At 33.2% G+C, this 22,702-nt stretch overlaps 1 protein-coding gene across 2 annotated transcripts in view; it reads right to left on the bottom strand.

The window, feature by feature from the left end:
* The window catches only part of LOC139517271 (putative leucine-rich repeat-containing protein DDB_G0290503), a 69,588-nt gene that overhangs the window by 20,623 nt on the left and 26,263 nt on the right, over window positions 1–22,702 (bottom strand). For both annotated transcript variants that reach the window (XM_071308161.1, XM_071308162.1), the window contains exons 4-9: window positions 18,409–21,701; window positions 17,549–17,800; window positions 15,967–16,116; window positions 2,351–2,455; window positions 1,940–2,063; window positions 1,017–1,130 (exon numbers count right to left, since the gene is read on the bottom strand). In XM_071308161.1, the coding sequence (XP_071164262.1) occupies window positions 1,017–1,130; window positions 1,940–2,063; window positions 2,351–2,455; window positions 15,967–16,116; window positions 17,549–17,800; window positions 18,409–21,701 (4,038 nt within the window). The remainder of the gene's footprint in view (window positions 1–1,016; window positions 1,131–1,939; window positions 2,064–2,350; window positions 2,456–15,966; window positions 16,117–17,548; window positions 17,801–18,408; window positions 21,702–22,702) is intronic.

A 22,702-nucleotide genomic window follows, 5' to 3' on the forward strand; every position in this document is an offset into this window, starting at 1 on the left:
CAGCTTTGCATGAAGTGTAGTAAGCATGGTCTTGACCCTTGGTACTGGATCTGCACCATTTGAAATCAAATCTCAAGACAGAGTTGAATTGGGCTAGATATTTGGTCTTCTTTTATTTGCTGCTGGGATTTGGTGATAAAAAAACAGTTTGCATTTTGTCAAATTCTAAAATTTCCAAGACAACTATACTTATATAGGTATTCCATTGGCTTGGATAGAGAACTAGCCATAAATATCATATTTGAGTTGATTTCATTTGTCTTTGAGGTTCAGTAAATGTTCCATGTTTTCAACAGCATCACATAGTGAATTGCATCGTTGTTTATACAACTTGTACAATTAGTCAATTTAATCCTTTGTCAGTATTTCACTTTTAATCAACCAGGCTTGTAACCAGGTAATTGCCTATTATCTTTAATTTATTGCTGTATAAACAGTTTAATCCTAAACACCTTAGGCTGATTTTACCTATTTTATGACCTCATGTTTTGTTTTGACACAACAGGAAATTTCCGTTTTTCTCGGACTTTTCCCATATCAATTTCGAGTTTCTCAGACTTTTTCTCTGTCCCTATCGATTTTGTAAACAAAAATGTGTATTGAAAATTTTACGAGGTTGACATTTTCAAAAGCGGAAGATTTAAAATTTTAACGGGAGGGACGGAAGAGGGTCTGAAAAGCGGGAGATTTTGACTCCCGCCGGAAGAATCACATGTATGCCTCAAGATAAGATAATATCCATTTACTCTCAATTATATTATATTATATTATACAATTTGTAGAATTTCAGGAATGCAATAATGCATCTCATTTAGAGTTAAACCCTAAGTTGGCAAGTTTCATGGAAGTTACTGAACCTGGCTTATTTATTCGGCCTTTGGGGAAGTTACTGATGAATTATTTAACTGAATAACTGTTATAGCAGCATGGTTGATTGGTATAAAGCACTAACTATCATTTTTGCTTCAGACTTGTAACATTGTATACATGTAATAAATAACAGGTAAGATATTTACCTTGGTCACTTGGTTTTAAATTATCATTTTCATCATCACTGTCATCTATATTCCTTCTCATTGTTGATCTCAATTCACTGATAGCCTCCAAGACAAAATCTGACAAAGGTTTTTCTACAGATAAATAATATCCTGTATAGATTGATTGATTGATTTTTGGTGTTTAACGCCACTTTTAAGCACCACATTTAGGCTATTTTGCGGCGGTCAGTTTTTATTGGTGGAGGAAGCTGGAGTGCCCAGAGAAAACCATTGACCTTCAATAGGAAAACTGACAATCCTAGTCAATTAAGATTGGAGTCGTACAAGCGGGATTCGAACTCACAACCTCAGTGTTGACTGGCTAGTGATTACAGTAGTAACTACTTAGACCACTCGGCCCTATCCTGTATAGATGTGGGGTAAAGGTCAACAAGATAGGAACCCAGAAAACAGAAACCCAAAAGACATGATACACTTTGCATACCTTTAATAAGTATAAATTTAGTATGACAATAAATTCAATCAAGTTCTGGTACTGTGAACAACAAATATATTTATTTTGTAAAAAATATTTCCGTACTCCATGTACTTCTTACAACAAAATTATTATATTTATCAGTGTACATTATTTCAATCTCCCCCTTTTTGTCCAAGGTTATATTTGTCTTTCTGATATTGTTTAACATCTCCCCCTTTTTTTTAAAATTAATATTGTAATTATATTGTGTCATAGATCAAATTTATTTCTTTTGTCAATGTTTACTTGTTTTTGTTAATGTCTTTGTGATTGATTTACACTATTTCAATTGAAAGTGAACATTTGAGGCAGATGACTGCTGAAACGAGGTGACCAGGTTTGACTGCACTAAGAAAAATTCATGAACAATTAAATGTTTTACTGATTTCAGGCAAGAAACCATTCAGCTACTGTAACTATTTACCTTTTGAAGGAAGAAAAACACTGCTATCAAATGGGGAAGAAGTATTTTCTTCTAAAAATCCTTTTGATGCCCAATCCAAAAGTTGGTTTGTAGAATCATTGTAGTTACATCTTTCTGCACAAACCTGAAGAATATCAAAATTGTCTCCGCACTTTTACAATTTCAAAATCGATGTCAGCAGAACACATAAATGGAAACACCAGTAATCTATACAGAACCAATTTCTTTTATGATTTTTGAAAATAATGGGACTTAAAAGTTATGATACATTTTATTTGTAGCTCTTGTAAATGAATGTGGCATAATTACATCAATCACTTGAGAAAACTTAAAATCTTGTCAATTTAAGTAAACCTTTATACTCAAATAACTAGTAGTTATCTATAATTTTGTAAAAGTACAAGTATGTACCTTGATTGCTTCTTCTACTCCATGTTTGAAGAGGTTTCCTATAGTTTTACCTTCATACATTCTAGTAAAATTAGCAACAAATGGAACAATTCTCTCCCTGGAAACCTGAAAATTAATATAGTGAAAGATGAATAATTTGTCTTTTACATTAGGCCAGGATTTTTTAATTTGTTGGTTTACGGATCCTCCAACCTGATTTTGCCTATTTCCAGAATAAAAATAAAATTGACTTTTCATGCTTTTTCATTCCCGCCGACCCTAACAAATGCATTATCCCTGAAAAATAAATAAATTAGCCTTTTTTTTATAAAATGAAATGCATTAATCACTAACAGAATTGATAACACTTTCTATTGTGAAAAAATGAAACTTCCAGTTTACGTTTCTAAAAATAGATAAATCAATTATTAATGACCTTGACATGTCGTTTGGACAAATATTTTTGTGGAACGAAACCCGTGTTTAAAACCAATTACACAATAAGTTCGTTTCTCTTATTTGTCAACAGTCCGTAAGATGCATTTTCTCATAGAAATAGACTTGTCCAAATGTGGACAGGTGGAAGTTCAGGACATCAAGTTAAAGTACTGAATATTAACAGATCATTTAAAATTTTCTTGTTTCATAGATAATAAAAAAACTTTGCCCATTTGGATAAAAACGGGAATGCGTGACAACAGATTAACCCGATATTCTCGTTTTTTCCAGTGGACGAGTCTTACGTTTTTGACGCGTGTGTTGAAAATTATTTTCTTACCACGCTTTTACATTTATTTCTTTATCAGTTTTCGTTCTTGAAGATCATTATTAACCAAGTTTTCTGGAATTGATTAAGAGCTATGTGAATTTGTCTTCCTTTATGAAATTTAATTACGTCTTTGTCCGTGCACCCCCTTTTTTACGGGAAATTATTAGGCAATGTCATGCAATTTTTATTACAACTGAGCAAAAATATTTCATTAAACTAAAATTTAAGAAATGATGACAAAATAGGATAACAAACATATTATTAGAAAGGTGAAATATATATTTATTTTGCATAACAGTTTTCTGTCTTGAAAGGTATTTTTTTTATTTTTTTCCCGACCGACCGACCCGACTTTTTCATGGAGAAAATCCGTAAACCAACAAATTAAAAAACCGTGGCCTTAATTGGCATCTGATACAGAAATTAATAATTTTGGTACAGTCAATTCTAATATGCATTATTGAAACTTATTAAGACAAATATACCTTCATGACTTACTTGTAAGACATTTCAGTTTCAAATTTGCATTTTTCATGTAATAACAAAATATTTAATTTTTCAGTACTTTTCCAAAAAACTAATATAAACTACTTTGAAACTGAAAGAAATATTTCTAGTTGTATATGCCTACAAGAAAGTCCCTAAGATGAAGACTGAAAGCAATCAAAATTTTGTGATATCCTAAAGCAGTAGACATTTTTCTTGACAATATTAATTTTTTTCTGACAATTTCGATATAACTTTCATGAAGTAGTTCATAGTCAATTGCAAAAGGACAGTAAACAGCTGCGCCATGAGCATGTGATACGCCTGTTGTCTTGTGTGTAAGTTTGATGCAATAATCATAAATAGTTTCTGAGATACAGTGAGACATGTGGAAACCCCCCCCCCCTTTTTTTTAAACAAAAAACTCAATATTTCTAAAATAAAATTTTGAATCATCACCAAACAAGAATGTGTCCATAGTACACGGATGCCCCACTTGCACTATCATTTTCTATGTTTAGTGGACCATGAAATTGGGGTAAAAACTTGGCATTAAAATTAGAAAGATCATATCATAGGGAACATGTATACTAAGTTTCGAGTTGATTGGACTTCAACTTCATCCAAAACTACCTTCACCAAATCTTTAACCTGAAACTTGTACTATCATTTTCTATGTTTAGTGGACCATGAAATTGGGGTCAAAACTTTAATTTGGCATTAAATTTAGAAAGATCATATTATAGGGAACATGTATACTAAGTTTCAAGTTGATTGGACTTACTTCATCCAAAGCTACCTTGACCAAAATTTTTAACCTGAAGCGGGACGAACGGCCGGACAGACGAACAGACGCACAGACCAGAAAACATAATGCCCCTCTTCTATCATAGGTGGGGCATAAAAATATAGAAATCTATAGATTAATATAACTAAGAAGTGTGTAAAGTTTTAAGCAATAATAATAAATCGTTTTTGAGATACGGCATGACATGTATCACTCCCCTCCTCCCCCCCCTTTTTTTTTTATAACAAAATACTCAATTACTCAAAAATATAGAATTTGAATCATCACCAAAAAGTATTCAGATCTTAAAATTTAATATAACTAAGAAGTGTTGAAAGTTTTAAGCAATAATCATGAATCGTTTTTGAGATATGGACCATAATTTGGTATTCGGTCTTTGGTTTCTTTTTGTATCCTTTTTTATAAGTTCTAAAACTTGAACTTTTATTCTGTGGGTTGTGTTGATGTTAGAATAGTATTAATGGAACAATTGAGTTTTTCGAGAAAAAATTAATACATTTTGATTCACCGTTTACGTGACAGGAAACAAAACGGGAAACCAATCTTTATTTTCTTTATTTTGCACAAAATATTTCAAGACATAAATGAACACCATTACTAGTGTTACTTGCTTCATGTTAATATTTAAAATCTATTTTCAATGTTAAATCAAAGCTTTTTTTAAACGCGCCAGGAAACCATGAGAAACCGAAAGCATTTTTTTAGTTTTATTTTATTGCAAAATCTGCTTAAAATGATCTGAACAGTATACTTTTTCTTAAAATCCATCTTAAATGTAACAGTATTATAAAACTCCTAAATATGTGCTTGTTTTGAAAACAATTAGTACAATTTATTCAGGAATTTCCGTATTTTCTTCATTGATACAGGATACCATAATCGTTGTATCTTGATGTTTTAGCCAAAACTAGAGGCTCTAAAGAGCCTGTGTCGCTCACCTTGGTCTATGTGCATATTAAACAAAGGACACAAATGGATTCATGACAAAATTGTATTTTGGTGATGGTGATGTGTTTGAAGTTCTTACTTTACTGAACATTCTTGCTTCTTACAATTATATCTATAATGAACTTTGCCCATTAGTAACAGAGAAAAATATTTGGTAAAAGTTTACATAAATTTACCAAATTAATGAAAATTGTTAAAAATTGACTATAAAGGGCAATAACTCCTTAAGGGGTCAATTGACCATTTAGGTCATGTGGACTTATTTATAGATCTTACTTTGATGAACATTATCGCTGTTTACAGTTTATCGCTATCTATAATAGTATTCAAGATAATAACCAAAAACAGCAAAATTTCTTTAAAAATTACCAATTGGAGGGCAGCAACCCAACAACTGGTTGTCCAATTCATTTGAATATTTCAGGGCAGATATATATTGACTTGATTAACAATTTAACTCCTTGTCAGATTTCCTCTAAATGATTTGGTTTCAGAGTTATAAGCAAAAAACTACATTTTACCCCTGTTCTATTTTTAGCCGTGGTGGCCATCTTGGTTGGAAGGCCAGGTCATCGGACACATTTTTCAAACAAGGTACCTCAAAGATGATTGTGGTTAAGTTTGAATTAATTTGGCCCAGTAGTTTCAGAGGAGAAGATTTTTGTAAAAGATAACTAAGATTTACGAAAAATGGTTAAAAATTGACTATAAAGGGCAATAACTCCTAAAGGGGTCAACTGACCATTTCGGTCATGTTGACTTATTTGTAAATCTTACTTTGATGAACATTATTGCTGTTTACAGTTTATCTCTATCTATAATAATATTCAAGATAATAACCAAAAACAGCAAAATTTCCTCAAAATGACCAATTCAGGGGCAGCAACCCAACAACAGGTTGACCGATTCATCTGAAAATTTCAGGGCAGATAAATCTTGACCTGATAAACATATTTACCCCATGTCAGATTTCCTCTAAATGCTTTGGTTTTTGAGTTATAAGCCAAAAACTGCATTTTACCCCTATGTTCTATTTTTAGCCGTGGTGGCCATCTTGGTTGGTTGACCGGGTCATGCCACACATTTTTTAAACTAAATACCCCAAAGATGATTGTGGCCAACTTTGGATTAATTTGGTCCAGTAGTTTCAGAGGAGAAGATTTTTGTAAAAGATTACTTAGATTTATGAAAAACGGTTAAAAATTGAATAAAAAGGGCAATAACTCCTTAAGGGGTCAACTGACCATTTCGGTCATGTTGACTTATTTGTAAATCTAACTTTGCCGAACATTATTGCTGTTTACAGTTTATCTCTATCTATAATAATATTCAAGATAATAACCAAAAACGGCAAAATTTCCTCAAAATTACCAATTCAGGGTCAGCAACCCAACAACAGGTTGACCGATTCATCTGAAAATTTCAGGGCAGATAGATCTTGACCTGATAAACATATTTACCCCATGTCAGATTTCCTCTAAATGCTTTGGTTTTTGAGTTATAAGCCAAAAACTGCATTTTACCCCTATGTTCTATTTTTAGCCGTGGCGGTCATCTTGGTTGGTTGACCGGGTCACGCCACACATTTTTTAAACTAGATACCCCAAAGATGATTGTGGCCAAGTTTGGATTAATTTGGCCCAGTAGTTTCAGAGGAGAAGATTTTTGTAAAAGATTACTTAGATTTATGAAAAACGGTTAAAAATTGAATATAAAGGGCAATAACTCCTTAAGGGGTCAACTGACCATTTCGGTCATGTTGACTTATTTGTAAATCTAACTTTGCAGAACATTATTGCTGTTTACAGTTTATCTCTATCTATAATAATATTCAAGATAATAACCAAAAACAGCAAAATTTCCTCAAAATGACCAATTCAGGGGCAGCAACCCAACAACGGGTTGACCGATTCATCTGAAAATTTCAGGGCAGATAGATCTTGACCTGATAAACATATTTACCCCATGTCAGATTTCCTCTAAATGCTTTGGTTTTTGAGTTATAAGCCAAAAACTGCATTTTACCCCTATGTTCTATTTTTAGCCATGGCGGCCATCTTGGTTGGTTGACCGGGTCACGCCACACATTTTTTAAACTAGATACCCCAATGATGATTGTGGCCAAGTTTGGATTAATTTGGCCCAGTAGTTTCAGAGGAGAAGATTTTTGTAAAAGATTACTTAGATTTATGAAAAACGGTTAAAAATTGAATATAAAGGGCAATAACTCCTTAAGGGGTCAACTGACCATTTCGGTCATGTTGACTTATTTGTAAATCTAACTTTGCCGAACATTATTGCTGTTTACAGTTTATCTCTATCTATAATAATATTCAAGATAATAACCCAAAACAGCAAAATTTCCTCAAAATGACCAATTCAGGGGCAGCAACCCAACAACGGGTTGACCGATTCATCTGAAAATTTCAGGGCAGATAGATCTTGACCTGATAAACATATTTACCCCATATCAGATTTCCTCTAAATGCTTTGGTTTTTGAGTTATAAGCCAAAAACTGCATTTTACCCCTATGTTCTATTTTTAGCCGTGGCGGCCATCTTGGTTGGTTGACCGGGTCACGCCACACATTTTTTAAACTAGATACCCCAATGATGATTGTGGCCAAGTTTGGTTCAATTTGGCCCAGTAGTTTCAGAGGAGAAGATTTTTGTAAAAGTTAACGACGACGGACGACAGACGACGGACGACGACGACGACGGACGCAAAGTGATGGGAAAAGCTCACTTGGCCCTTCGGGCCAGGTGAGCTAAAAATGTATTTATATTTGGTTTTGAAATTCCAGTTATATACAATTTATTCCAAATCATTGGGAATGTAAAATTCTTTAAATCCAGTAAAGAAAACAACTTTTAACTTGGAATTAGCATCTTTAAAATAGGCACCATGTGATATTTGTGACCTGTACACCATCTACATGGTTTCCACATTTTAACCTACTTTAGTGGGCTAAAATCAATAAAGTACTTCCTTTCAAGTCATGCATGGTAAAAGTTTACTTTTCCTTTGACAAGTTTATTGCGTTTCTGATAAGTGTTTGCAGAACATGAATAAAACTAGAGGCTCTAAAGAGCCTGTGTCGCTCACCTTGGTCTATGTGCATATTAAACAAAGGACACAAATGGATTCATGACAAAATTGTATTTTGGTGATGGTGATGTGTTTGAAGTTCTTACTTTACTGAATGATTTTGCTTCTTACAATTATATCTATCATGAACTTTGCCCATTAGTAACAGAGAACTATATTTGGTAAAAATTTACATAAATTTACCAAATTAATGAAAATTGTTAAAAATTGACTATAAAGGGCAATAACTCCTTAAGGGGTCAATTGACCATTTAGGTCATGTTGACTTATTTGTAGATCTTATTTTGCTGAACATTATTGCTGTTTACAGTTTATCTCTAACTATAATAATATTCAAGATAATAACCAAAAACAGCAAAATTTCTTCAAAATTACCAATTCAGGGGCAGCAACCCAACAACCGATTGACCGATTCATCTGAAAATTTCAGGGCAGATAGTTCTTGACCTGATAAACATTTTTATCCCCTGTCAGATTTCCTCAAAATGCTTTGGTTTTTGGGTTATAAGCCAAAAACTGCATTTTACCCCTATGTTCTATTTTTAGCGGTGGCGGCCATCTTGGTTGGTTGACCAGGTCACGCCACACATTTTTTAAACTAGATACCCCAAAGATGATTGTGGCCAAGTTTGGATTAATTTGGCCAAGTAGTTTCAGAGGAGAAGATTTTTGTAAAAGATTACTTTAATTTACGAAAAATGGTTAAAAATTGACTATAAAGGGCAATAACTCCTAAACCGGTCAACTGACCATTTTGGTCATGTTGACTTATTTGTAGATCTTACTTTGCTGAACATTATTGCTGTTTACAGTTTATCTCTATCTATAATAATATTCAAGATAATAACCAAAAACAGCAAAATTTCCTAAAAATTACCAATTCAGGGGCAGCAACCCAACAACCGATTGACCGATTCATCTGAAAATTTTAGGGCAGATAGATCTTGACCTGATAAACATTTTTATCCCATGTCAGATTTCCTCAAAATGCTTTGGTTTTTGAGTTATAAGCCAAAAACTGCATTTTACCCCTTTGTTCTATTTTTAGCCGTGGCGGCCATCTTGGTTGGTTGACCAGGTCACGCCACACATTTTTTAAACTAGATACCCCAAAGATGATTGTGGCCAAGTTTGGATTAATTTGGCCAAGTAGTTTCAGAGGAGAAGATTTTTGTAAAAGATTACTTTAATTAACGAAAAATGGTTAAAAATTGACTATAAAGGGCAATAACTCCTAAACGGGTCAACTGACCATTTTGGTCATGTTGACTTATTTGTAGATCTTACTTTGCTGAACATTATTGCTGTTTACAGTTTATCTCTAACTATAATAATATTCAAGATAATAACCAAAAACAGCAAAATTTCTTCAAAATTACCAATTCAGGGGCAGCAACCCAACAACCGATTGACCGATTCATCTGAAAATTTCAGGGCAGATAGATCTTGACCTGATAAACATTTTTACCCCATGTCAGATTTGCTCTAAATGCTTTGGTTTTTGAGTTATAAGCCAAAAACTGCATTTTACCCCTATGTTCTATTTTTAGCCGTGGCAGCCATCTTGGTTGGTTGACCGGGTCACGCCACACATTTTTTAAACTAGATACCCCAATGATGATTGTGGCCAAGTTTGGTTTGATTTGGCCCAGTAGTTTCAGAGGAGAAGATTTTTGTAAAAGTTAACGACGACGGACGACGACGACGGACGACGGACGCCAAGTGATGAGAAAAGCTCACAGGTGAGCTAAAAAATTAATTAAAAATGTGACAAAGATACCAACTTTGTACATTCCAAGTGTAACGGTACATTAACATGTATTTTTTATTAAATTATCTTTATTCACCTAAAATATCCAGTAATATTTACTGTTGAAGCTAAATCAATCCAACGAACATCAGCACCATGATAGGAGACGTAATTTCGATTGAATTTTCCAAGGACCCTTTACATCGTTATTGGGAAACGAAGTGTGTTAAATCTGAAATCGATTTTGTCAAGTCATTGGGCATTTATTTTCACACAAGATCGTATGTAACATTATGCACATAGGAAAAATAATAGACCCCCGTCGCAATCTCTTTGAAAATTGTATTTTCCTTTTTTAAACAAGAAGAAACAAGCCTACAGATTATGTTTGCTTACATCCCGTTGGAAACAAATACAATGTTTAGACCTAGTATTTCGTATATCCGGCTGTAAGGGCGTGATCACATGTTAGTCACATGTTTCACGTATGACCGGAAATGATTAGAACTTAACGACAAAAACAATTTTAATAAATAAATGGACTTCTGTTTCGTGTGAAATGTAACGCATAACGATAACGTCATTTTCTAACTGAATTATTACGAAGAACAAAACAAGAATGTAAATCATCTCTGATTTACCTGTTTGAACATCTCGCGAGAGTTCGTATTTGCATATTGTTGCAAAGAATTCTTTTACAACAAAGCAGATTAAACCATCTAAAATGTGCGTTACGAAATGGGAAACCAAAATAACGACAGTGTTCTTACACCTGCTACAGAAATACTTATAGTTCTCGGCATTTTCTTCTCACTATTCTTATTGGTCGATGTTCTTTGTTATTTTAATGCAAAAATTACGAATTTGCCGGTGACGATTATCTATAAATTAGTCAGCGTTATGCACTTCGGACGCGAAAAGTAACGCGAGAAACGACACACAAATACGGTCGTATAATCTTTGAAATTTGTTAATTTCAATTTTTTTTCTAGGGAAGAGTAGCATACACTTGTATGTTGATAAAAATAATGGCATCTTTAGATGTAGTTACAACTTTTCTTACAGTAATTCACATTTTATCACTTTTCTATAGTTATAGGAAACGGAGCCCAATAGCAAATTATGGTCCATATGGCACGACATGTAACCCCCCCCTCCCGTTTTTTTTTAACAAAATACTCAATTACTCAAAAATAAAAAATTTGAATCATCACCAAAAAGTATTCAGATCTTAAAATTTAATATAACTAAGAAGTGTGTAAAGTTTAAAGCAATAATCATAAATTGTTTTTGAGATAACATGTAAAAAACACACCGCTGTCTTAGTTACAAAGTCACGTAACTCAAAACGTTTTAATCTTATTTTCACCAAAAAGTATTCAGATTGTTTGAACATCACAAGAAACAACTTTATCAAGTTTCATGAAATTTGAATAAGTCATTCTCAAGTTATAGTGCGACATGTTTACGCCGGACAAACAGACAAATAGACGGACATATGTATACCACAATAAGTCCCGTCAAAATTTTGACAGGCGTATGAAACTGTATTTACTGATGCTTTGGAAATCATGTAAATAAGGTTAAAATCATACTTTATAGTACAGTAGATTCCGGTTATTTGCATAGCCTATTTGTAAGATGAAATTATGCAATAATGCAATATGCTTATATATATCCAAAATGACAAATAACAGAGTCAAATATCATCGATATTGCAGATCAGTAAAGGAAATCCCTGAAGAAAGATGAACGTTCATAATCCACTTCAACATATTGAATGCTTATTTATTCTAATAAAAGTTATTTGTCTAGTGTCATACATTTTATTTCATTGTGTATTCTTTCAATAAAGTTTATAAACACATTTTGTTTTAGATTATTTATGTACCGACTTTTCCTACATGAGATACGAAAAATAAATTGTTCTAAAAAAAGATTTGTTTCTATGACCCGGATGTACAAATTACATTATTACACTTTGATTAAAACAAACTGTTTAAAAATACTACACAGTTTATAATCATTTTAAACAATAAATGTTTAATGAACTGCCTTTGATATGCAGTATTTATCGATTGCACAGTGAAGTAACACCGTTACTTTAACCTCGTTAGTTTTGTATATGCAAAGCAGTTAACCGGTAATGGGGCCCTGCACAGGTTATTTGCTGGACACAAGTGTTGTAAGTGAGAAAATATGATAATTAGAAGTTAATGTTCTTTTCCTAAAATATTAAAAATAAAAGATTGATGTATAAAATTCTTCAACCATATATAAATGCCCTGTAATATTTAACATAAATATGCCGAATTACTAGATTACACATTTGATAATGATCGATAATTAGCAGGCATTCAAATGTTTGAAATCCAATCAATAATTAACCCCTTTTAAAGAGTTAGAAGATCATAGATTGTGTTTTTACAACAATTAGCTGATTGACATTTTTATGACCTTGAGGCTTAAAATAGAATATGGGAAACTTTACCTGTGTACACATCGAGGCTTTTTTATAATCATATAAACACGAAAGAAACTGTTTTAAAACTGTATTTAAATAACACAGAAGTAAATGTGAAATAATTACGAAAATTATGATGCATTCAAGAAAAATATACTTACCAAATTGCCGTTTCTGGTCAAAAATCTCGTCAGTTTTTACTAAGCATATTAGCTGGCGATTGATTTTATGCAATTAACCGGATTGCCACTTGTAAGGCTATACATATAACCAGACAATTTAACATTAGATGAATGGGAAATGGTTTTGTGCAGGAGAAAAGGATGCAATTAACCGAATTATGCTATTAAGCGGTATGCAATTAAGTGGAATCGACTGTATAAGATATCATCAGATACTTTAATAATATCTAAGATAATAGCAAAAAATTGCAAAATTTCCATAAAATTACTAACTCAGGGGCAGCAATCAAACAACTGGTTGTCGGATTTGTCTGAAAATTTCAGGGAAGATATGTCTAAATCTGATGAACTTTTTTGCCACCAGTCAGATTTGCTCTAAATGCTTCAGTTTCAGAGATATTAACCAAAAACTGCATTTTACCTTAGGCCAATTAAAATTAATTGATAGATTTTCATCCCCGCCCACCCCGATTTTTTTTATTTTGAAAAAACTATGATTTACGGATTTTGTTCATGTCCGTTACCGGTAACCATCGATAATATCGTTTCATTCAAAACTTCCTGTTTCAAATTTTGGTTTTGTATTTCTTCGAGTAATCTAACTGAAAAAAGTTGACATATTCTGCTCTATGATGACAACATCATCATATACAGAGAATAGAGATTGATTACGAGAAGTGCATGAAATATTCGGGTTACGAGTAAAATGCAGTGTTCATGAACGCAAATCGCGGTATGTCACAAATGATTAGAAAACCGTTTTTTTTTAAAATTTATACAATGACTTTGTTTCAGGAAATTTGGACTGTAAATTCAATGCAGGGGTGTGGAAATATTTGTTGTGAGCACTTGTACCCGGGCAAGTGAAACCTAAAATTTTACTTGTCCGGAAATTTTTTTACTTGCCCTGATTATCCCAATAAATATTGAAGTATTTCTTGTTGGCTAATATATGATTCGTACTTAGCACTGTTGTGCATCACAAATAAATGAAATCTATTTGTTTATATGTGTAAAAAATTAGGAAAGTAGGAAATGGGTTGACATCAATGGGACAGAAACCTAACAGCAAACCAACCAATGAAATGACATGTAAACATGGTAAAGGACAATTTTGCAGCAGTGTTTGAATAAAAATTGTAGCCAGTAGGTACATATACTAAATTTGAGGACAGTGATTGAAGAAATGTAAACTAAATAATAGATAAACTATTGATTTTGTGGTGTTTCTCTCAACTGACACACTTGGTTTTTTCTTCATTATTTAGTATTGTCTTGATGGGCAATTAAAGCGTCCCTTTTATTTTCCCCTTTGACAACAAATAATGTTGACCTTTCATCTATAAATAAGACTTCATCTATAAATAAGACAAAAACTTAATTTATTTTCCGAATTTCCATAGATAGCCAGGGGCAATCTGATATCCACGATGTCTGAAATTCTCGCTTCCGTTTTTGTTTTTAAATACTGTGTCCTCCATTTGCATTTAAGGTTTTGTACTCGACTCATGACTCTTTTTGTCTTGCTTGCCCACCTTTTTATTAAGTATTTATCAATCTGAATCTCGATACAAAATTTAAAGAAATGACACTTCCGGTAAATGATGGATAAAACCTAATCGACAATCCCGGGTCAATTGACAAAGCCAATGCAATGTTACGCGACTCGGGTTCGCATACTTTTTTTAATTTATTTTGGTAATAGATCTATTTCCAGTATCATGTAACATTTATCGTCATGAACATTGATGTTTTTACTTGCTGAACATTGGTTTCTTTTACATAAATTAAACATCTTTATACGTTTTGAAATTAATTTTATGTTTTTGTTGGATTTGAACTTTGTCTTGTATATTTTTTTACTTGTCCACGGGCAACCAAGACAAAAATAATTACTTGTCCAGTTGTTCAAATGAACGAGTCGGGCGAGTCGGGCATAGCATTTCCACACCCCTGCAATGATATCAAAAGCGCAAGAATCGTGAAACAGATTAGTCCAAAAAACATGACTGGATTAAAGAAATTGACACAAGCACGAACTTGTTAGATTTATGACCATATATTGAGCTAAATAAAGTTGACAAACATTAATATTATAGCAAGCCTTTAGGTACCCATGGCTGTCGTTTTTTGTTGACAAACAGCAAACACCCTCTATCCCAATACCCTCATTAAACAACAACAAGAGGTCCGAGTACACAGTTATTTCGTATTGCATTTCTTTTAGACAATAAATGAAAATTAAAAAAATCCCACCGGCGCTTTCTCAATAATATTTTTACAGTGTGTTGTACTACTTTTGGGACAAATTATATCAAAATTATAGAAAGCTTCATCGCTCTTACTCAAAATATGGGTCTTGAAATCTTTTGACAGCTTCCGAAGTGCTAATTTTTTACCCTTTTCAGCTGGACCTAATCACTACTTTACATTAATATTTATGACCCAAATTTTTTTACAGTGTCATTTCACCCCCCAACTTGCTATATGAGGCATAAAACATGGAGAAATAATTTTGGAAGGGGTATAATAAAAATTGACAAGTAACACACTGTCTACACTAAGGACTATATTTGTGGACAACGAAAATCAAAGGACGATAACTGTGAACTCGGACCAAGAGGGTATTAAACTCAGTTAGTTACAATAAACTAATCTTCCCTGAGGCCCTCAATTTGGCCCAAGTAGTTTCAGAGGAGAAGATTTTTGTTAAAGTTAACGACCACAGATTGCATTCGACGGATGCAAAGTGATGAGTAAAGCTCACTTGGCCCTATGGGTCAGGTGAGCTAAAAATGGAGGGTTATGTGGTCATTTTTCAGATGACAAAACTGATTTTTCCTCTATTTTGAATGATTATCATGAGAAAGTTGCAAAAACAATGTATTATTTTGGAATGCATTATTATCTCCCCTCTCCCCTTGCTACTGAAATATAGGACAACAGAAATCAGCAACTTTGGAACAAAGTTCAAACCATTATGGAGGACATAAAGGAAGGTTAACTAAAAAAAATTTGCACTCAATATCTGACCAAATGATCACCAGCTTCATGACCTGGACTTTTTCTCTTAATTTTCCACTCTGCATGGCTGCGAAGAAAAGTTTTTTTTATTTCTTACCTCCGTTATTTTGTGATCTCCAAACCAAAAGAGCCATGAATGACCAGGTTCTGCCTGTTTTCTCAGCACCATATAACCTTCTACGACAATGGCTGGCCACCAGCGCTGTCTTCCTAGCTTACCCCAAACTACTTGCCCAAAGTTTGAATCCTAAAAATCAGAAAACTCATAGAACAAAAAATGAAAAAATAAGATTAAATATTTTAATTCAGTTTGAAAGTAATGTTGATGATTAGCATTAAAATCATACCTACAAGAGATTACATGGTGGGAAAAGATTGGTTGATAATATAGAGACTCACTGAAACATGACATCAATTTTTCATTTATTTTCAAACTACAAAATAACAAGAAGCTGTCATAACCACAGCAAACCGGATTTATTAACATTTATTTGTGTCCTGCCAATATATCAAGAACCATTACTGATGAATGGTGCAAGTGAAAATCGTCAATATCAAATTTGACCTCCATTTTGTCATCAGTATCAACATATTAAAATTTGAAAAGCTTATATATAATTAGATTGAATGGTTCATGAGTAAATGCAACAACGTGAATGGAAACGCCATTTTACGATCTTTCAAGAACCATAACTCCTGAACGGTAAAAGTCAAAATCGTCATTATTCAACTTGACCTCTATTTTGTCATCAGTAACAACATTTAAAAATTTCAAAAGCTTTGGTTGAATGGTTCATGAGAAAATGCACGGACACGACTGGAAACACCATTTTTCAATCTTTCAAGAACCATAACTCCTGAACAGTAAAAGTCAAAATCGTCATTATTGAACTTGACCTCCATTTTGTCATCAGTAACAACATATTAAAATTTGGGAAGCTTTGGTAGAACATTTCATGTGTAAATGCACGGACACGACTGGAAACTCCATTTTTCAATCTTTCAAGTACCATAACTCCTGAACGGTAAAAATCAAAATCGCCATTATTGAACTTGACCTTCATTTAGTTGTCAGTAACAACATATTAAAATTTTAAAGCATTGGTTGAGCGGTTCATGAGTTAATGCACGGACAACATTTGATTGCCGCCCGCTTGCCTGCCCGATTGCCCGACCGCCTGGCCACCCGCCGTACATCCCCAAATCAATAACTGACATTTTTGTCACAAAAATCCGGTTAAAAACCATTTGTCCTTTAAACCTTCAAACATTGGCAGCTAAATGATGAGCATTTTCTCACTAAACCATATGATAAATATCAATAAATCTTTAACTTGATCTGCAAGATATAACACAATACACCTCTCTTAATATTATAAATTTATATGTAACACTAGTCAGATGAGGGTTGGATATGGTCATTAATCTGCATCTACTTGATCAGGACTTTGACCTTAATAAGTCAATTTTTTCATCCTCCACTTATTGTTATCAGAAATAGTAAGATTGACTACGACTAAATAAACCTGGTCTATGGACAAGACAATCTAGACGGTGCCAATACTTAAACTTTAAAGCAATGGGTTAAACAATGACAAGAAATAATAATTTCATTATTTTGCCTTTTCATAAATTAGATTACATTGTTACATTTAAAGACCAGGATCAACAAAACTTACATCAGATAATTTGTGATCTGTTCTTATTTCTAAGGTTGGATCAATTTCATGGTCTCCACTGGCCTTCTCATGCAATCTGGGCCTTCCACGTTTAGCTTTTTTACTCCTTTCATTCAATTCACTGTTTCCAGAACCAGAGTTTTGAGCATCTTTTGACTGTAATTTCTGAGGAGCAGGATTGACTTGAAATATCTCTGTCTTCTTAGGTTTTTGCCTTAATGAATCTTCCCATCCTGCTGCACCTCTTCCAATCTATAAGAAAATTCAAATGTGTCCATGGTCATATGAATACTAAAACAAATAATCCCACCAAGTATAAAAGCTTTATATCAAATGGTCTCTCAGAGTCTTGATGTGTTTCATACAGATGAAACACATGTACTCAAGGTAAAATTAGAAATCAAACAAATGAACCTCAAGGCCAAAATGAAAAAAATCTTGAGCTTAGGGTTTGCATGCCTTCCTTTAAGATTCTATTAGCTTTTTTTAGTAGTGAATCACAAAAGAGTTCCAGGTGATACTCTTGTAATCAAAGTAGAATAAGAAATTAGTTTTAGAACAAAAAGTTACCAATGATTTTATTGAAGTCCAAAATGAAAAATATGTGTGCTTACTATTTCCCTACCTACCTTATCATTTACTAACAATCGATCCTATTTTTCTTCAAGTGCCCTAAACAATCATGACAATCACATTTTTTGTTGCATAAATAATTAGAAGTTGGTCAAGTGACATTTACAAGACAGAAAACCTTAGACCATAAGCCATTTGAAATATTCAGATTAGCTCTTAAACCTAATAAAGTGTAGGTAAACCAACAGTAGATGTGCTACAACAAATTAAGCTAAACAAAAACAAACCTTTTCCAACTTCATATGTTTTTTTGCAGCTTTTTCCTTGATTCTACCAGCTATAAAATCTGTCATCTCTTCAATGTCTGCAGTATGCAGATTTACATCATGATGTTTCTCACTGTTCAATTCCACTTGGTTTTCATTGCTTAGACTAGAACATTCACTTATGAAACTATCATCATGCGGGGAGTTCTTGAATCCTGTGTTCATTACATTTCTACTTTCCTCAAAATCCACACTTTCTTGGTCTTCATCTCTTCTCTTCAAAATATTATCTATTTTTGTATCTAATCCATAAGTTGATATTTGACCTTCAAGATTGTTGTTGGTACCAAGGACATTGACACAATCTGGTTCCCCATTTAAATCTCCACCATCTCTGTTATTGCAATCAGAATCAGACCCAATACCAGATTCAATGTTATCGCTCTCGTCAACTTGTAACTCAACAATACCTTCCTCCACCTGAGATATTGCACCGTGGTTCCAATATACATCTTTATTAATGTCTTTTTCCTTTCCAGTTTTGTCTTCATTGTATACTTCAGCTACATCAGTTTTTGAACTCAATATTTCAGAACTTTCTACATCGATGTTTTCAGATTCCTTATCTTCCAGAAAAGCATTTCTTTCTTCACTTTTGTCATTTTCTATTGTTTGATCTAAAGCTGCTATTTCAGGTTGTTCATCAGAATAGTTATTTATGCATGCACCATTTTCATCTGAACTTATTTTTCTGAGTTTAAGGGGAGGTTCAGACATTGATATTTTTTCTTCTTTAGACCTTTTTCTCTTCATAATAATACAATTTTTCCTAATAATACGTCCAGTGACTGGTGGTGGGGCAGAAATGGTGGTTATTTTCTGTGAACTACGATTGACATCCGTGATACCTTCCGTGGTATGTTCAATGATATCCTTATTGGTCATTGATTCATGCTTTTCAACTTTTCCAAATTCTTGTTCCATGAAATGATGATTAAGTTGATCGTTCTTGCTCAAATTATTTGCAAACTGTGTGTCAAGCTTTTCTCCTGTCCTAAGTTTTTTCGTGCCTTTTTTATAAAACACAGTAGGAGCACAACTTCTAATATGCCTTGTTCTTGTCATTTCTTTCCCTTTATTTACCATTCTAGGTTTCTTACGCTTTTGTTTTTTAATTTTGCCTTTCGTCATCTTTTCTGGTGTACTATTTATACCTGATGTACCTACTATATCACTTATATCAAGTTGTCCTAGTAATTCTTGTATCTGCTTATTTTGTGATTGACTAAGATTGGAATGCAGCCCTTGGACAGAACTATTTTCCTTCTGTTGAAATTTCTCCATTTCTCTCATGGATATATGAACTTCTGCCTCTACTGTTACTGTTGGTCTCAAAAGAGGAGGTAGGAGACTTTTAAAACAGTTGTTATCTAGTGAAACATCAGGTTCTTGTAATTCTAAGATTGGAGACATACTATTTAAATGTGTATGTGAATCACTGCTAGCATTGTTATTTTCAGATCCTTTCATATCATCACTCCCTCCTATGGAAAATACATCTCCCTGATGCTGTCCACACTTTTTGATTTTGTTTTGTTTATTTCTGTTTTGGCCTGAATCTTCTTTTTGATCGAAAGTATAACATGGTTTTTTATGTGGATTTTGTATGGCTATTGAATTGTCACCATTTTTACCACATGTTTTATTATTATTATTGCAATCCTCTTTTGGAGAAACAAAGGACTTTTTCTTCAATAAATTTTCATGTTGCCATCTTTTGTAGGAAGCAACTCCTTCTAACATGGCATTATTTGAACAGTTACTGGATTTTTCTATCCCTTCCTTACCTGTTTCAATAGGACTGCCTGCAATCAAATTTGTATTCTTATGAACAGTTTCACTATTGTCTGTATTCATGTTTTTCTTTTGTTTAGCATTTTTCTTTATCTTACTCTCCACATTTAATAATGCCTTTTTGTTGTTATCATTGTGCAGCTTTTTCGACAATTGATTTACAGATTTACCCTTAACATTTTTCTTAATCTTACTCTCCACATTTATTAATTCCTTTTTGTTGTTATCATTGTGCTGCTCTTTCCAAGATTGACTTTCAGATTTGCTCTTCACTGTTTTTATAGATGCAGATAACAACGGTACAAACTTTTGAACTTCTGGCTCTTTGGTAACAGTTTCGTTAGTCATCTTCTTGGCATCTTCAACTGTTTCTTCAAGTACATCCCTATCATGAAGATCATCTTCGACTATCTTACTATTCAAGTTACAAGAAACATTACCCAGATTTTCTGTTCTTTCTTCATGACAAGATACATTATCTTGATTTTCTGCTCTTTCTTCATGACAAGATACATTATCTTGATTTTCTGCTCTTTCTTCATGGCAAGATACATTATCTTGATTTTCTGTTCTTTCTTCATGACAAGATACATTATCTTGATTTTCTGCTCTTTCTTTATCAAACTCACAAGATTCCTCTGTGTTAGATACTACTTCTGTTTCTAGTGAAGAAAGAGCAATCATAGGACTACTTTCCTCTGTGTTAGATATTACTTCTGTTTCTAGTGAAGAAAGAGCAATCATAGGACTACTTTCCTCTGTGTTAGATGCTACTACTTTTTCTAGTGAAGAAAGAGCAATCATAGGACTACTTTCCTCCGTGTTAGATGCTACTAATATTTCAAGTGAAGGGAGAGCAATCTTAGGACTATCTTGTTTAACTGTATCAGAATTTACATGATAGGAACTATTATTATTTCTCTCTTCCATACATTTTTTTTGTTCTGCAAGTCCTTGGCAAACCTCTATATCAGACACACATGATTTATCAGTGATGTCCTGTGTATTTACTGTAGATTTTGTCCCTATGCCCAAACTGGCATGTGACAGAATGTTTGTTTTACGATTTTCAATGATTTTCTTATATTCTCGAATAACTGCAGCACTATTTAGAGATGAACTAACATCATTATCAGTGAGAGTATTTGATATCTCGTCAATGCCATTTCTAACTTTTTGTCTACACCATGATTGTTCAGAAATTTTATCATGAACCTCCACGGTTGATTCCAAATTTTTGAATGAACTCTGACCTTTCTGGGGATCTACATTAAAGAATGAAGAGCAAGATGGTAGAATATTCTCTCCAGACGTTTCACTACTCTTGTGTTTAGTCTCTTGGTTTGCATTAATATTGGATTGTGCTGTCCTACCTGTAGTCCTCTGTATAACATGGGCCCTACCTCTAGGTGCAGTTTTCCTCAAAGGAATTCTATGAAACAGTCTTTGTGTGAATGGCTCTGAAAATAAATACAGTGTTGAGAATTTATTTCAAAATTATTAATCTGGGGTTAAGGTTTTTTTTCCCTAAGAAAAGTCCATTGAATCTTTAAATATTACACAATGTCTTATGTGTATGGCAAGCCGTTTTACTTCAAGATATCTCCTATAATATATAAGATATCTCATATGATATTTTTAAGATATCTTATATAATCCAGTTTTTATAAGATATCTCATATAATTTATAAGATATCTCATATAATTTTCTTTATAAGATATCTTATATTATATGAGATATCTTATATGTTTTATAAGATATCTTATATAAAAATTATTTATAAGATATCTCCTAAAATTTATAAGATATCTTATATAAATAATTGCATTGAAAATCTTTTAAATATAAGACGTGTACTGAACCAATCCAATGAACCATGCAGAGGCTTAATTGATCTGTATTGGTACATATGAATGTTTGATTAATTGAATTCCTTCATAGATTTAAATGATTATAATCACATATCTAGTCTATTATTATTTGATACACCTGTTGTTTCGGTTTAGGCTTTTGGCCAAGGCATTCCTCATCAGGTACCCCTAACCTGTATTTTTTATGCCCCACCTACGATAGTAGAGGGGCATTATGTTTTCTGGTCTGTGCGTCCGTCCGTCTGTTCCGCTTCCGGTTAAAGTTTTTGGTCAAGGTAGTTTTTGATGAAGTTGAAGTCCAATCGACTTCAAACTTAGTATACATGTTCCCTATGATATGATCTTTTTCATTTTAATGCCAAATTAGAGGGTTTACCCCAATTTCACGGTCCACTGAACATAGAAAATGATAGTGCGAGTTGGGCATTCGTGTACTGGGGACACATTCTTGTTAAGTCTAGTTTTAATGATTGTATGCATTAGATACTGAATAATATTACTGGGGCACGACTCCTGGCGTATTCCTAGATTTTCAAAGTATGGTTTACAGTATTAGCTTTGTTTTATTCAATGAATTATCCGAGTTTTG

This window comes from Mytilus edulis, chromosome 3, assembly GCF_963676685.1.
Source record: "Mytilus edulis chromosome 3, xbMytEdul2.2, whole genome shotgun sequence".
Taxonomy (NCBI): domain Eukaryota; kingdom Metazoa; phylum Mollusca; class Bivalvia; order Mytilida; family Mytilidae; genus Mytilus; species Mytilus edulis.